This window comes from Coturnix japonica, chromosome 1 (genome assembly GCF_054131305.1).
Source record: "Coturnix japonica strain WE chromosome 1, WE-NBRP24, whole genome shotgun sequence".
Classification (NCBI taxonomy): domain Eukaryota; kingdom Metazoa; phylum Chordata; class Aves; order Galliformes; family Phasianidae; genus Coturnix; species Coturnix japonica.
The window spans coordinates 44,208,697-44,225,318 of NC_140663.1; the positions used below are offsets into that span (position 1 = coordinate 44,208,697).

The window sequence follows — 16,622 nt, forward strand, 5'->3', positions numbered from 1 at the left end:
ACCCTGGGATGCACGCCATCTGGCCCCATAGACTTGTACTCATTCAGTGTAAGGAGGCACTCTTGGACTTGCTCTACCCTTACAGTGGGGAGGGATTTACCTCCTTGGTCCCCAGATAGAGGCATGGGGGTGCAAGACTTAGGGACGTGAAAAAGACTAGAATCCTGGCCACCAGTGAAGACCAAGGTGAAGAACTCATTCAGCACCTCAGCTTTCTCTTCATCTGTTGAAGCCAGTTCTCCTTTTAAATTTACCAAAGTAGGTATGCCCGTTTTGGCCTGTCTCTTCTGGCCAATGTACCTGTAGAAGGCTTTCTTATTGTTTTTCATGTCCCTCGCCAAGTTCAGTTCTGCCTGCGCCTTGGCTTTCCTGATCCCACGTCTGCAAGTCCGGACTGGATCCCTGTATTCTTCCCAGGTGACACAGCCTTGTTTCCAGAGCTTGTACACCCCTTTCTTCACCCTCAGTTCTCTCAGCAGGTCCTTGCTGAGCCATGCCAGTTTTCTACCTCTCTTGCCCACTTTCTTATTCAGGGGAATGGAGACCTCTTGTGCTGCCAGGAGGGCATCCTTGAAGAGCAGGCAGCTCTCCTCAACGTCCTTGTCTTTGAGGGCAGTGCGCCAGGGGATCTTGGCCAGCATTCCATTGAGTAGCTTGAAGTCTGCTCTTCTAAAGTTCAGCGTCCTGGTCCTGCTCTTTGCCAGGCCCACATCGCTTGAGATTACAAACTCAACCAGGGCATGGTCGCTGGAGCCCAGGCAGCCTCCAACCTTGATGCCTTTGATGATCTCCTCAGCGTTGGTGAGCAGCAGGTCCAGCAACGCTTGACTTCTGGTCAGTCTGTCCAATACCTGAACCAGAAAGCTATCATCAATGGATTCCAAGAGCCTTCTGGAGCTCTTGGAGTTGGTTTTTCTGGAGTTGGTTTTTCCAACAAATGTCCGGATGGTTGAAGTCCCCCACCAGGACAAGAGCCCGTGAGCCAGACGCCTCACGCATCTGGAGCAAGAAGGCCTCATCAGCAGCCTCCCCTTGATCAGGTGGCCTGTAGTATACCCCTAATACCAGCTGACCTTTATTAGTCCCATCTCTAATCCTAACCCACAGGCTCTTAACCTGTTCTTGACTGCTTCTCATAGGGAGATCCTCAGTTAATCCAATCTCTGACATAGAGAGCGACTCCCCCACCCTTCCTACCTCGCCTGTCTCTTCTAAATAGTCTATAGCCATCAATGGCAGTATCCCAATTGTGGGAGACATCCCGCCATGTTTCTGTGATAGCAACGATGTCATAACTTTCAGAGTGCGTCACAGTTTCCAGTTCCTCCTGCTTGTTACTCAGGCTCCGTGCATTAGTATAAAGGCACTTCAGCCGGGCTGTCCATCTCACCACCTTCATAAGGGATCCAGGATCCACTAGAACAGCAGCATCCCCAGCATCCCCCTGACCTACTCCCTCCCTTTGCACTCTGCCGTCATTGCCCATGGAGTTTGGTACAATCCCTCGAATGACCCGTTCAACCCCAGTAGCCCTTATTTTATCCCTTTCCCCCTTCGTTCCTAGTTTAAAGACCTGTCAATGAGTCCCGCTAATTCTTCAGCTAATACCCTCTTACCCCTCAGGGACAGGCTGCTTGCATCAGCAGCCATCATGCCAGGTGCAGTGTAGATTGCCCTATGGTCAAAAAAGCTGAAATTCTTGTGTCTGCACCAGCTCTTGAGCCATCTATTTAAGAGTTGGGTTTTTCGGATCCTCCCTGTACCTTTTCCTGACACCACGGTGTCATGGTTTTGTAATTTTGTAATTTTGCTATCAGTATTCCACATCATAACATCATGTAAAGTATGGATACTTCTATTGAATGTGCAGTCCACAGAAGAAGACTACATATCCCAGAGAACAACAGGGTTAATGATAAGTCACGGGACCAGGACTCTATATAATCTCGTTTCCAGGCTGGAGTGCCTTCCTTCTTCTCTCGAACTTCTCGGAGAGTGGGAAGCGTTCCAGCCGTGTCGCCTAGAGTTCACAGTAGGCCTCTCGGTTTTCGGGGACTCTCTCTCTCTCTGTTTCGTTTGATTTGTTAGCCTCAATTATATTATATTGTGTTATCTTGTATTTCGGTATCATATTTAGTAAAATAAGTTTTTCCTCCTTAGATTGTCGCTGTTTTATCCCACTCCCTTTTTCCCCCTCCTTTCCGGGCCCCGGGGGGGGGGCCCACGGGGTGGCTTCCCCTGTCACGGGCATAGGTAAATCTAAGTAACCCGTGACACACGGGCATAGAAGAAAAGATCACCTGCACCCCGGCTCCTTCAAGTATTCGCCCCATTCCCTTGAAGTCTTTCTTGATGGACCTCAGGCTTTCCTAGCCAACTTCCTCGCTGCCAGCCTGAATTATTAAAAGTGGATAGTAATCTGAAGGCTGAATCAACCTAGGAATTTTCATTGAAATGTCCCTGACCCGTGCCCCAGGAAGGCAGCACACTTCTCTGTGGGTAGGGTTGGGCCGGCATGTAGGGCCTTCTGTTCCTTGCAGAAGGGAGTCACCTATGACAATCACCCTTCTGTCCTTATGGGTAGAAGCAGTCTTGAGGCTTGGGGACGACCGCTTCACCTGAGGCAACCTCATGGGTGAACCTGTCTCCACCCTCTCAACTAGTCCCCCCCTCAAGTTCCAGGGCCTCAAACCTGTTTCGCAGAGGCACCTGGGGAGTCGGGGATGGTCGGGATGGGGGATGCCACTTCCGCCGAGCTCCTTCCTTCTCAACTCCCACTCCTCCTTCCTTCTCAAGTTGCTGCTGGGGGGAAGAAAGGAGAGTGAGTGACAGTGCTCCCAGGAGCCGTGTCGGTGCTATGCAGCAAACAGAGCTGCAGCATCACTTGTTCCCTTCTTAGCATATTGTTAGTCCCTTATTCCTGTTTTCGTCTTTAAAAGGGGAAACAGTGTCAGAAGTAGATGTGTAAATTTCTATCTTTGGCCGATAGTTTCTTCAACTCAGTGTCACTGAAAATGTAGGAGGACTTGGCGTATTAGCAGCCTACACCGGCTGTAGCTCTTTGTTTCATTTGTTTCAGATAACTTACAGTGAAAAGTAACCTAAGGGAAAATACCTTCAGTAACTTCACTGAAATATAGGAAAAAAATCATTCAGTATTTTAGTTACATCTACCATTTTTTCTGCTTATCAAGCTTATGACTTAAAAAAATCAGGAAATGTCTCATAGATTTATTCCTGTTTGCTGTGATTTAACATTCTGTATTAGAAAGAAATTTTACAAATGCATACATTTAAAATGTGTTTTAATAATCTTCTGTTTTTCCTCATCAGAAAGATATTAGGCCGTTCCTTCTTGAGTGAAATTTTAAGCCTTCCTGGTGAAATTCTTGTAATCCCAAGTCATTAAATTAGAAATCATTTTACATTTTAAAATACAAATTACAAATTATGTTCTCATATTTCTGTTAGAGAATTACTGGTGTTTCTTTTGCACTGCACAGGACTTGTATATTGCTAGAGAGATCTAAATCATTCTACTTGGTAATTACTATGCAAAAAATACTTATTAATAAAGTCAGATACAAATAAAAGCTAATGCAATTTTCCAGTCTCAAAAGGCATCTATTTAGCAAGGTGACCTCTTACAATAAATATATTATCAAGCAATGATTTACGAAGAAAATATACAAATTAAACTACTTTTTGCTTTTCTGTGTTGCTAACCATTTCTTACAATCATATTTTTTCACTAATTTTCTATATTTGCTAAGTTCATTTTCATACTGAGAGCAAAAATTCTTTTGTGCACTGTTTTCTTTTTGTTTGTTAATGTTTTTTGTTTGGTTGGTTTGGTTTTTGGTTGTAAACTAAAGAATGTTGCTTGGAAGAGAGGAGGAAAAAACACTGACATTAAAACAAATGATCAGTACTTTTATATTTGGTATTCTTTTGCATTTCTGTAGAACTATTATGAAGCAGTAATAAACTAAACTACAATTTTCACAAACTAAAAGAAGAGTGGAAATAAGTATTTCCCTTTAAAACTAATTTTGATGCTGATTTTCTGTTAAACTATCATCATTGGTAATCAACAATAAGTAATTCGGAGAAGAAATAACTAATTTTGTTTGCTTTTCTATAGTTTGTCTTTCTGTAACTGTTATGAAGCGAACGAACTTACAATATTCTACTGATGTCATTAGCATTAAGCTGTTATGAAAAGATCACATTCTGTCTTTGTAAAAAATAATACATGCTAGGCACATTTGTAGATAGTTCTGTATAAAATGTTGAATGCATTTGTTTCCTGTTACTTTTCAAGTAAATGTTTAATTTACTAACAAATGACTTTTTAAAAACATCTTCTAAGTATCTGTAATACTGAGGACTAGTTCTTAAGAAGCAGCCATTGGTCTAATGGGTCTCGTAGAAAATTTCCCATGTGCTTAGCCTTGAAATTTCAACTGCATCTTTTATGTTTCTGTATTTCATTACTGAACTGGCTCTCCAGTCTTCCTTGAGATTTCTGTTTCTGTTCTCGTGAACAAAGTATAAACTCTTCAGAATTGAAAGAACAGCAGAATGTTTTAAGAATTCTAAACACACAGCTTGTCAGCAGTCTAGACACTGGGGATAATCACAATCAGCAGCACTCTCTTTTCTGTTACTAGTCAACTGCTCCACTTAGTTGCTCATTAAACTACATCTATGACCACATGGAGACACATATGATGCCTGATAAATAAAATATTTGAAGGCACTCAGATTTTCAGTACTATCTTTTCCTCTGAGATCCAAGAAAGATTTTTTGAATTGTTCATTTCTTGGTATTTTTCTACATTTCCTATTTATCTGTGAGAAATAAGTAAATAAAGCTAATAGCAGCTAATTCATACCTAACTGTATAGTTGATGAACAGTACATTCTTTAGGGTGACAAGTCCTCCTCCCTCATTCCACCTCCAGATTAAAGGAATGCACTGTAGTAACTGAAACACTCTAAGGGCTTCCAAACTGGACTAGAATACCACCAATAGTGATCTGGGAACATTAATAATACTAAGTCTTCTGAAAATGTGTATCTTTTAGCCTTCATTCATTCCTACCAAAGCTTTCACTTCTGTTTGAGTCCTGGAGGATATATATGCATGGTCACTGATAAAGTGCTTGCCAGCAGAAAAATTTCAAGTAAAACAAAATGCATGGCTAGTAACTGCCTACTTCTGGCACCTTCTAGCCTTTTCTTTCTGGAAAAAAAAAAAAAAAAAAAAAAAAAGGCTCTCTGACTGTATGCAAAAGAACATAAGACATAAGAAAAATCCAATTCTTTTTTCGAGACATTCCAGTTTTCCACTACAGCTCCATAAAACTAGTTGCAAGTGTTTACTGTTTCAGTTGTCCGCCATCCTGTTTTAGAAGTTGCTGTACCAGTATCAGAGTAAAATGTACACACTTTAGTGGTTCAGGTTCCTGGTCTGGGGCATCTGCTTAAAGCACTATTGCATATGCATTTACAGAAGTTTATGGGCTCATACATACATTTTGTTCTTCCATCTTGGTAAGGTAAATGCAAGCACTTAGCAGGGAGGTCAGGCAAACCATGGGAGATGACAGCATCTTAAAACACTACCACTCAATCCGTCAAATGCATCTAACAGAACTTGGGTAATGGCTGTGTTGTAAGTACTGTCTCATGACTTACAGGAACACTAAGCCTGATTAGTCATGTTGTTTTGTATGTGACTGACAAAAACTCACTTCAAATTGATTTTAGGTAGATATTTGAAACTTTCCAAGGAGGGAGATACATGTAATGGAATCATTGATCTTCCCTTGGAAAGGAGTGGGCACTGTCTGTGTTAAATCAATGTGAATACAGAACTCTTTGTTCAAGTACTGCCCATACTAAAGAAGAGTCAGCCATTGATGTTATCTGATTAAACAAGTACAGTTGTTCCCCTTGGAAAACAGGCAATGGAAGAACTGTTGAGCTTGTTCTTAGGTGACTGTATGAGCGTAAAGAGAGTAAGGGGACCATTCCCCAAACTACCACCAAGGGTTGCATAAGACCCCTCAAGCAATGCACTGAAGGCCAGGAAAGCCAAAAGGGGACAGACCATCATGACTGCTTAGCTTTGTGAATATGTAGACAGTTGATGTTTCTTCTGTATTGGATAGGCAAAAAATACTCGAGAATTTAATGCAAAAATATGTTTAAGAAACTTGCATTATTGTGCTTGATTTTTGGAAACTTCCACTGGCACCTGGGCCGAAATAAAAAGAAGCATCTCTCCTGAATGTGTGGGAATTTACTTGTTGCACACTGGTAATGAATCCACTTTTCAGACAACCATTTTTAGCATACTCTTGAGGCAGATATGTGAGGATACCATTTTTCAGTGTCTGTTTCATACGTTCAGTAGGAACAATGACAGTGGTAAGGCGTTAACAAAGAGGAAATGGAACACTGCATTGCAGTTAGTGGGTGACTAATACTTGAGCCTCCACACTAGATTAGCACAGGCAATCTGTAAGCAATTCTTAGGAAAACACTGAATGTTTGACTACATTCTCGTAGTAAAACATCTGAGGATATAGCCACCATTTTTTCTGCCAGAACTGAGGCGTGCCTTGAGAGACAGATGAGCTGTAGCCTCCAGCACTGTACAGCTCATGGCTGTCGGGGCAGGAAGCCAAGAGAAGGACGAAGGAGAGAGAGGGCAGGAGAAGGGGAAATGAGAAAAGGGAGGAAAGGTGAGCCCATTGCCGCGCCCATTGCCCTCCGCTTCACCACACCGCCCTCTGGCGGCAACGGCTGCAGGGCGCCCCGCGTTCCAGAGCGCGACGGCGAACAACCGCCCGCCACTACCCAGGGGGCGGAGCCACTCGCTCATTTAAATATATCGGAGGCTCATTTGCATGCGGCGAGGAAGAGCAGCCCCGGGATTGGCCGGCTCCGGGGCAGCCCCACTGCCGGCCTCTGAAGGGGCGGGGCCAACCGCGAGAGGGGAGGGGACACGAGGGCGATTTGCATAACGGCCGGCGCGTGCAGGGGAGGAGGCGGCGCTGGGTGCCGGGAGCGGGTTCCGAGTTTGAATCTACGGCGGCAGCGCGGAGGAGGCGGGAGCGGCGGCGGTTGTCGGGCGCTGAGGCGAGAGCTGCGCGGGCACGGCGGGTCAGGTACTGCGGGATCGCGAACAGCGGCGGGCGGCGTTCCGCGGCTGCCGGGCAGCGGCTGCGTTCTATGTGGAACGCTGCCCTGCGCGGCGGCGGTGGCGGCGGCAGTGCGCATGCTCCGGGGCTGCAGCTTTGCACACGCGCAGCGCCGCACACACAGCAGCGCAGCTACGCACACGCTGCATGGGAGCACGTGACTCGGCTCCAGTGCAGGCGGCGGCGCGCATGCGCGGTGCCGTTTTCGCCCAGAGGTGGCAGCAGGTGGGGAGCGTGGCGTGGGGACGTGCTCGTCTTCCTCCCTGACGCGTAGAGGACCCCGTACGGCAGCAGCTGCGGCTGACAGGTAGGTGTGGTGTGGCGCAGGGGGCACGTAGGCGCTGTGCAGGGTCCTGAAGGCGCAGGGTGCCCTGCAGCGCCAGGCGGGTGTTTGTGTGACCGTCGAAGGCTGAGGTGAGGTGTGGGCGCACCGTGCGCCTCGAGCGCACTGCTGCGTGCTGTAGGGGCTGGGATGAACTGCCTGTGTGGTGCTGCCTGCTGCTCATGGATTTCATATGAAGTGTGGCGAGTGCTGGGCCTGAGTGCTGTTCTGCGGGGGTTATGGGGACAGCAAGGAGAAAAATGCTTGTGATTTCTGTGCAGTAACATGCTGGTGGGACTTAAGATGGAAGTTCCTGAAGCTTGTGGGCTTATGCGCTAAGCAGAAGGAAGAAAAGGCCTGGTTGTGCCTTAATGGCCTGTTGGCATGTGAGGCTGACACAGAGGCATGCGTCAAATGTAACAAGGGATGCATCAGTAGGGTATTCTTAGAGAGGAGGCGCGTGCATACTTGTAATGTTCTTTAGAAACAAAAATATTGAAATCAAATTGATAGTTGAGCGCTACGTTCTAATTTTGATGTGACATGAGGGCCTGTCAAAGGTGAAGCATTCTTGATCTCTTAAATTTTTGACAGCTATCAGTGGAAATGTCTGCATGACAATGTTCTGTTACCTAACATTGATGTTGTAATAACTCTAGATGTTGTAATGACAGTGCGACCATTATCACAAATAGGGGTTTTGGATGAAAAAATTAGGTGGAATTGTTAGGGGAAGAGATGGGCACTGCCCAGCTCAAATGTTTTTGGCAATAAGCATTGAGATTAAAATGGCAGCTCTTGCGCAATCACAGACAAATAACGCTTTGTACGTCTGGCTGTCTTACCAAACAAGGTTTCTGCATAGCAGGGCTTAATAGCACACTCTTGTTTGATGCATGTCCCAGACCAGGCAAGTATATAAGATCATTACCAAAAAAGAATCATTGGGATTTGCATCTGTAAGATCAGAATACTGTACTAGCACACTGTTTGGCTTTCACTTACAAGTTTGAATATATTTTAGGACATCATCTAGTATACTTCTTTTTTCCTAGTTACACTTATTACCATTACTAATTTTGTATGAGCTCTGAAAAGCATGGTTAGTATCTAAGTCTGAAATTGAAAAATTCATATATGAACTTTCTATACGGGTGAGTTTACATGAAAGTAAAAAACATGTATGATCTTCTGATTAGTTACTGTTTCCTGCAGTGCCAGGAGAAGTTATGAAGGAGAGTATTGCTATGAACATTAAGAATTCTTTAGGTGAATTAGGGGGAAATGCACAGAGAATGCTACTGTTTGCTGTGTGGTCATGGGTAGGTAGTTTCTCACTTTTTAGACCACTGAATTGGGACTAGTAGTGGTTGCCTGAAGTAGCATAAAATAAATTCCCTAATGGTTATGTGGGGACTTATACAATTCATGAATAATGGCAATTAAGCCCGCTATTTATTCCTCATATTTGGTGATTTTATTACTATTCTATGTACTTGACGAATACCAAATCAAGTTCTTATGCACATATAATGCAGAAAAAAATGTTGTTTTTCATTCTGGATAGCTAGACTTTTGTAATTAATAACTGAATAAATATAGAGAATCTTTTTGTTACTGTTTATAATTAACTACTCATCGTGTGTTCTTTTCAAAGAATCCTGATCTTCATGTTCTCATTATTCTATTTGTAGCTTAGTAGTCTTACTGCATTCTCAGAGCTAAAGCTTTTTTATCAGTTGCAACCTTGCCACCAAGTGAAGCAGTGCTAAACTGATGTTCTCATGATAATGTGGCACAGTTCTGTATTTTGCTGCATGAATTAATTTGACAAGATTATCTTGGCTGTTGTGGGGACTTGAAACTCATCATACTTAACAGAATTGATTCATAGTAGGATACAGTATTACATAGATCAACTAAAACAGTCATTCTGATGCTGTTTTAGGGACCTTATAAATCTTATTTCCCATCCGTTACAAAATCTGTTCAGTAAGATCCTAATCCCAGTAGACATGCATATGTTCCACATTTTGTGTTCGCTGACTCCTTCTCACACATGCAGAACCTCAGCATCAGTTGTTGTATGATGTTTTGTGGGTTGCTGGTTTTTTTTTTTTTCCTATAGAAGGTCTTCTGATTATGCTTCCAGAATTTGGGATGCAAGGACTGGCAGCGTGGTCTCATACAGGCAAACGCTTTACCCCTCGATTGGGGAAGGTGATCTTGCTAGCCAAAAGCCTGAACAACATAGAAATAAAAATAATTTAAAATGTTCTTTTTGCAGGACATGAAGCTAACAGTTAAAAATAATAAGCAACTTTTAAAACCTTGTTTTAGTAATTATTTTCTTATTATTAACTAGAATAAAAACTAACTGTGCTTGACTGATTTTTGGGAGATGTGCTTTTTACCATAATGTAGAAGGCCTGTTTAGGCTGAAAAGTAGTAGATGACTAAACCAGATGTTATATTTTCCTTCCAAAATAAGACAACATAAATTTTCTTAAATCTAGATTTTTTTTAATAGTAAAAATATTAATTAGGCATACCTGTGATTACTGACAGGAATTTTAACTCTGCCAGAAATCTCAGTTATTTATGGAATGTAGGCAGTAAAGCTAAAATACACTTGATTAATATGTTATTATTTGGTAGTCTGTGGGAATGCATTTTTGTCATTTGATCTCCGCTTAGTATTTGTCTGCAATGTTACATGTCTGTATTGTGAGCGTATTTGGGAACTTACTTTAGTGATACAGATGTCAGTTACAATTTTTCGAAGTAATATTAGATAAGGACAATGAGTTGTAGATCATAAAATGATGAAGGTTTGTGATTTTTATTTTTGTTTTTCCAATACATTTTTATATAATGTTTTGCTTTTAAATAGTGTTTCTTGGTTACAACTGTGGCTGTGCTGTTGACTTCTGTATGTCATATCACTGTGAGAGACACGTATACAGCAGTTAAAAACTGGTCAATACAAATGGCACTTTCACAGTTGTAAGTCAGGAGTTTTATTTATTCTTATCTCGCTGTGTCCTGTGGTATGTGGGGAAAAAAAAAATGCTGTCCTGTTTTCCCTGAAAAAGCAACATTTGAAGCTGCAGTGACTTACTTCACTCTCCATTTGGTTTTCAGATAGAATGTGGGATGTTTTTCGTTGTTTTTTTTATTATTATTTTTTTAAATCCTGATTTATTTCTTTTCTGACAGCTTGTTAAGACGCAGAGATTGCTTTAGAAGAAAACGTATCTCTGTGTGCAACTAGTTTGTGTTAAACTGGACAGTTCTGGGGTGTCTCATCTCTAAATAAAGTTTAGAAGAGAATTGCATAATATATTGTATTTTCAATTTCTGCAGTTCTGTCTTGTTTTGGTTGTTACAGCCTGGTGGCTGATCCCAAGGGGAGGTAACTGTAGTGGTTTAGTTTTAGGTTTCTCTGTTGTGACAATTTTAGCCAACCTTAGAGATTTGTGTACCTTTTCAATGGTAAAATTTTCTGCAACTCGAAAAAGTCTTCGTTTTCGTTTAGAGATTTTTCATGTTGTGATAACAATATGCGTAGGTGTTTTGCTTTTCTTACTCGTTTGCATTTTGTTTGTTTGTTTGTTTTTTCCCCTCTCCATCCATTTCTGAAGCAACAGGAGTCAAGAAATCCTTGACTTTGTGGGGGATGTTTCAGTCTTTGGAGGTATTTAGGTATTCAAGCTCATTTTGTTTTGCAGATCAGAATTTAAAACTTGAGTGTGATCAATTTCAGAGATAATAAAGTCCTGATACAGAAACTGTATCTTCAGAGTACATGAATTTCTTTTAGATTGGTATGGATAGAACTAGACCAATGTATTCTGTTTCTTTTCCAGGTACAAACAATGATATTGTGACTCAGAAATATAAATCTAGTTTCGTTTTTACTTCAGTTGCATATTCTGGCGTTAGTTAATGTTGTTTTTTAATTTCTGTTAAATTGTTTTGTTTCGTTTGTGTACATAGAGTAAAACTGTGACATCCATGAACAGTAGAATTGCAACTACGTTTGAGCTTTATGTGGCTTTTTTTGTTGCTGTTGTTTTAATTTGAGGTCATGTTTGACACAATTAAAAAACAGAATGTTAGTGAAAAATAAATGTTCCACAAAGTTTTTCAAAGTGCATAAGGAACGTCAAATAAGGTTGTTAAATGATACTTGTGATATGCCACTAATAAGAACAAGATGTTAAAACCTTTAATTTTAAGTATAAAATAGCAGGCAGTGCATGACAGAAAGTATTTTGGTTGCGTTACAGCCTCTCAAAGTTCAGAATCCTGTGCACTTCTACTATGGTAGTTCTGGTTTACATGATCATTGTCTATCAGTTGATCTGTTCTCAAAAAATTGTGAAAGACTCAGAGAGTCTCAAAGACAATTCCTGAAAATGCTGTGCAAATAGGCAGCAGGGCTTTGGAGAGGCTGTTGTTCTCCCCTGAGAGGAGAGGGAACATGGAGAACCTCACAGTACTGCATTGTTTTGGTGGGGCTGCTAGCTGGTCAGTCTGGACTGTAGGAATGTCAGTCAGAGCAGTATGAGGCCATCACGTTAGTGTACGGTTTCAGGTTGCGTGGTGTGGTATAGCCCCAGTGATAACCTGGGGTTGCTGACACAAGGTGACAAGGCTGTTCATAAATCTGCAGGAAATGTAGTTTTGTTGTTCCTAGCTCATTGCCTACTCCGGAACCACTGATGTATACTTTTACAATTGTCAATGTATTCAACAGCAAGTATCTCTCTCCTATTCCACATTTTTTTTTCAGTAATGGTTCCCTGGTGTTGTAGCTGAAGGTGTATTAGTAACCATGTAGTATTAAATACAAACAACTGAGGGTCAGGTATGTTAGCTTCCATTACGTCACTCCAGAGCAATTTTGAAACATTGTGTGTTTGTATAAAAGCCCTTTATGTTCCTTTGTGATTTAGAAGTAACTTAAAAAACAAATGAAAAATAAAGAACATGGTGGCTAGATTTAAGATGTTTGATTTTGAGCTGTGCATATTGCATATGAGTAAAAACTGTATTTCTGAGTTATCAGCTCTTAGAAGACCTTAATTTTGATGTTTGTTCCTGGAAGAAATTATTGAATTAGATGGCTGTCTGCAAAATAATTTTAAGTAGTTTTCTCATTAAGACACTTAGGTGATATAATGCAGTGTATTTGGAATGTGTAATCTACAGATTTTACGTACAGAAAAAATATTTTTCTGGATCCAGTTTCTGGAAATAATTTTAATGCACATACTTAAATAGTATATGGATGCAGGTATTTAATCTAGCTGTTAAAATAATCTGTATATTTGTAAGGTTTTGTCACCTTGTCGTGTGCATTAGTTTCAATCTCGCTATTCTGTAAGAAAATGTTCAATTAAAAAAAATTAAATAAGACTCCTGGTGTGACAGATAGATCTTTCCATGATTGTCTCTAACCTGAACTTGTAGGAACAGCTCATAACTTTGACTTCCCTTGATTACAGTGTTCGTTGTCTGAGGCTCATCGTGGGCTTATCCCCACTTCCCTCATAGCTCAGATTTTACCTAACGTAATGATATTCTAGCTCACTTTAATCTAACAAGTTCTTGCAGTCCTATAAGTGAGTTGTTTCTTCAAGTTAGGCTAATGTCCCACGTGAGTATAGGAATAAAGGATGTTTTTTGTAAGTGATCTATTGAAACTTTAAATCAAATTTATACAAACGTTAGTATGTACTCATGATTTCATCAATAATTGCTTTGTTTACTTAATTTTACTAAACATACTGCTCAAAAGAAGGGAGTAGGTGAGAACTGAGTCTTTTGATCACACAACTGGAGATGATACACAATAGACCGATCTTTAAATGTACAACAAGCAAAAAATAATGATATATGCTTTGGTTGTTTTTTACTGATGCTGCAGTGTGAAGTGACTTAAAACCCTGGAGAGGGGGGGAAAAAAAAAAAAAAAAAAAAAAGGGATAAATTGAAAATTCTGCCTCCTCTGGATTCCTTAGGCTAGAAACCAAAATTGTACCACAGTGAGCCAGCTGTGAGAGGGCAGAGTTAAGGTTATTGGGAAGTTTGGTTTTGTATGTAAGCAAAATCTAGGCATATGAGGTTAGTCAAGTTTAAATTCAATTTTGAATACTTCTGAAAGTGCTTGCTTTTATTTATTTGCTTCTGAATTTTGGAGGATCCAAATACATGCTAACCAAGGTAGCAATGAAAAAATTGCATTGCCATGCTAATACAGTAGTTCAACATTATTATGGGTTCACTTTAATGGTTTATGGACCAAAGTATTTGCAGATGCGTTATTTGAATTCCAATTCTGTGTTCAATTAAGCATCTGGTTTTATGTTGATATTTAATTAATTTTAAATTATTAACACAGTTGTGCAATTGGAAGTAAAGTCTGAGTATGCTCCTATGGTTTCTTAGCACTCAGATGGATTTTTTTGAGACTAGGTGTCTGTATTAACACGTCATCCCCCCTGTGTTCATGAAGCTTTGTGATTAGGTGACTTACTGCTGCAGACAGAGTGTGGTATTGTTTCTATTCTGTCTGGGTCACTAGAAGTGATCTCTTATTTTTCATTATTAGTTTTATTTAAACCAAGTCATTATGCCCATTCAAACCTATTTAACTTACAGAGTTTTCATCTGCAGAGCTCTAAGACCAAATGCTAGAGAATGCGATATTGTACAAGTGCAGTTCTTGGGTTCCAGATGGAAACATTTCAGGTTTACATTCAACATCTAGGACTGCAGATCAGATTTCAAGTTTTGATGTAGTGTTTTTGTAGGTGAGGTAAATACAGATTTCCATTTAAAATATTGTTACTATAGAAATAAAAATGAATGCTTACGTACAGATGGAATAGCAAATTTGAGTTAAAGGATGTTGCAAGCTACTGTAATTCCCTGTAAGCTTGAGGTATTTTATATGTGAAGCTTAATTTTAGGCAACATGGAGTTATATGTGGTTATTCAAATACATTTCTTTTGAATTAGTCGCAAAGTTACTTCGATGTAATAGATCTTCACAAAGAAAAGCTTTGGTGTAGTGGGTAATCTTCAAACATCTCACATATACTGAAATAATTATTTACTCTTCAAATATTTGCCTACGAGACTTGTCTTTTGGGCATTTGAACTTCAAGCGTGCTTTGTTTAATGCTTTGGACTATAATAATTTACGTAGTTGTTGATTACACGTGTATGACTGTTCTTTCCCTTGTTTTGCAGACTGCTTTTTGCCTTGTTCTTGTATTAGGCGAGTAGTGCATTTAAACATTTTAAATTTCCAGTACTAGTGTTGATGAGTACACCAAACATCTCTGCTGACAGAAATAATCAGTCCTGAAATAACCAACTACAACTGGCGACAGATATGTGCTGTTACGTAAGTTTAGATATTTTCATACAAGAATGGATGGAGGGCATGTTCTGCTTCTTTGGTAAAGGTTAGGAATAATTCAGTGCTAATTTCTTTCAAAATAGCTCTGTCTGTTCTTGCAGTTATTTAAAAATAGCTGTGTTTGGATTTTCTAGACGAGTTACATGATGAAGCAATGCAGATATGGCAGTGCTCCTTCCAGATCTCGTGCACTATTGCTTGGATGAGAGCAGATCATAGAATCATTGGTCTTTTCCAGTCTGAGCGATTCTTAAAGATCATAGAGTCCATCCATGACCTAACCATACTACCCGAACTAACAACCCTCCACTAAATCGTCTCCCTGAGCACCACACCCAAACAGTTTTTAAACACATCCAGGGATGGTGACAGCCACCTCCCTGGGGAGCCCATTGCAGTGCTTAACAACACTTTCGGTAATCTAAACTTACCTTGGCACAACTTGAGGCCATTTCCCCTCATCCTGTCACCAGTGAGAGGAGACCAACCCTGCTCTCACTGTAAGCACCTTTCAGATATTGGAAGGGAGCAATAAGGTCTCCTCTCAACCTTGTTTTCCCCAGACTAAACAGCCCCGGTTATTATTGGTGCTAATGAACAGATCTTAACGGGGAACTTGTGTCCTATTCTACTTATGTGAAAGCTGTGTATTTGTCTAACGTTCCCCTGCCTGTAACCCCTCCCTCACTTCACCGCTTCTCCCTCCCCTGAATTTCCAAATCTGCTTGATCTCCAGGAGCAAACTTAAAAACCAAAACAATAGCAGCATGAACAAAATTACTGAAAGGATTCTAGATGGTTCTGGAAGGAAAAAAAAAAAATCTGTAACAGTGATGCAATACATTATGTAAGACTTAAGTATGTGAATTCTGGGCTTTACTGAAGTTCTTTGGTGTTCCTGACTTGTGGTTTGGTGTTTTTCTTTGTTTGTTTTGTTAGCAGCTTCCTCATTTCTACCTTCATTTTTCCCCACCCCCCAACTAAAGCTGTTTTATTGATTAACTAATGTTTCAAAAGAGCCACTACTGTAAAAAGGTACAGATACTTTTGTTTGTTTGTTTTTATAAGAGAAAAAAAAAAGGCTGATCTTCAAAATTAATCCCTAATACTTGTCAGGTCTAGCCATGATTTGGCTCTGTCTATGGCTGTTAATGTGTGACATGGATTCTGAACTGCCCGGAGTAAGGGAGAATTTGGAGTATGTGATACAAATTCTGGATTGCAGACCTAGCAATGCTGTGTCTTTCAACATCCAGCGGGTCTTTGTTTATTTTTGCTTTCTTTTTGCAGCTACTCAGAACACCACTGGTAATGTTGCAGCCATGCATTAACCATTTTCTGCCTAAGAAACCTTTTATCTGGCCCCCCTCTGCCTGTGCAGTTTGTTGCAGTGTAGTGAAGAGGGAGGTGCTCTGCTGTGTAAAAGCTTTATCCACTGCTGAGTTGTCACTGAATGGCTGGTCTTGAGTGCACATCGCAGCCATCTTAATCACATTTTCAGTGCAGCTCAGACAGTGCAGTTTCAAAATGGCTGACAAAGTGTTCATTGCAGCAGTTTAGCTTGATTGTATGCAAATGAGCAGAGCTGATGGCATCACATGCTTCGGACCTTGGAGGTAAGCGCCAGTTCTGCTTTGCTGAGAAGCAATTC

At 40.7% G+C, this 16,622-nt stretch overlaps 1 protein-coding gene across 13 annotated transcripts in view; it reads left to right on the forward strand.

Annotated features, from left to right (window-relative positions):
* Positions 1-7,031: 7,031 nt before the first annotated feature.
* ATF7IP (activating transcription factor 7 interacting protein) overlaps positions 7,032-16,622 on the forward strand; it is a 93,037-nt gene continuing 83,446 nt past the window's right edge. For 5 of the 13 annotated variants that reach the window (XM_085539142.1, XM_015861874.3, XM_085539161.1 and 2 more), the window contains exon 1: positions 7,032-7,181. Coding sequence is in view for 5 of the 13 variants with exons in the window: in XM_085539105.1 (XP_085395231.1) it covers positions 16,541-16,587 (47 nt within the window). In the remaining 8 variants the exon portion in view is untranslated. Of the gene's footprint in view, positions 7,182-7,399; positions 7,522-7,545; positions 16,588-16,622 lie in introns of those variants that run through there. The other 8 variants (XM_085539105.1, XM_032444379.2, XM_032444378.2 and 5 more) reach the window with 2 other exon arrangements.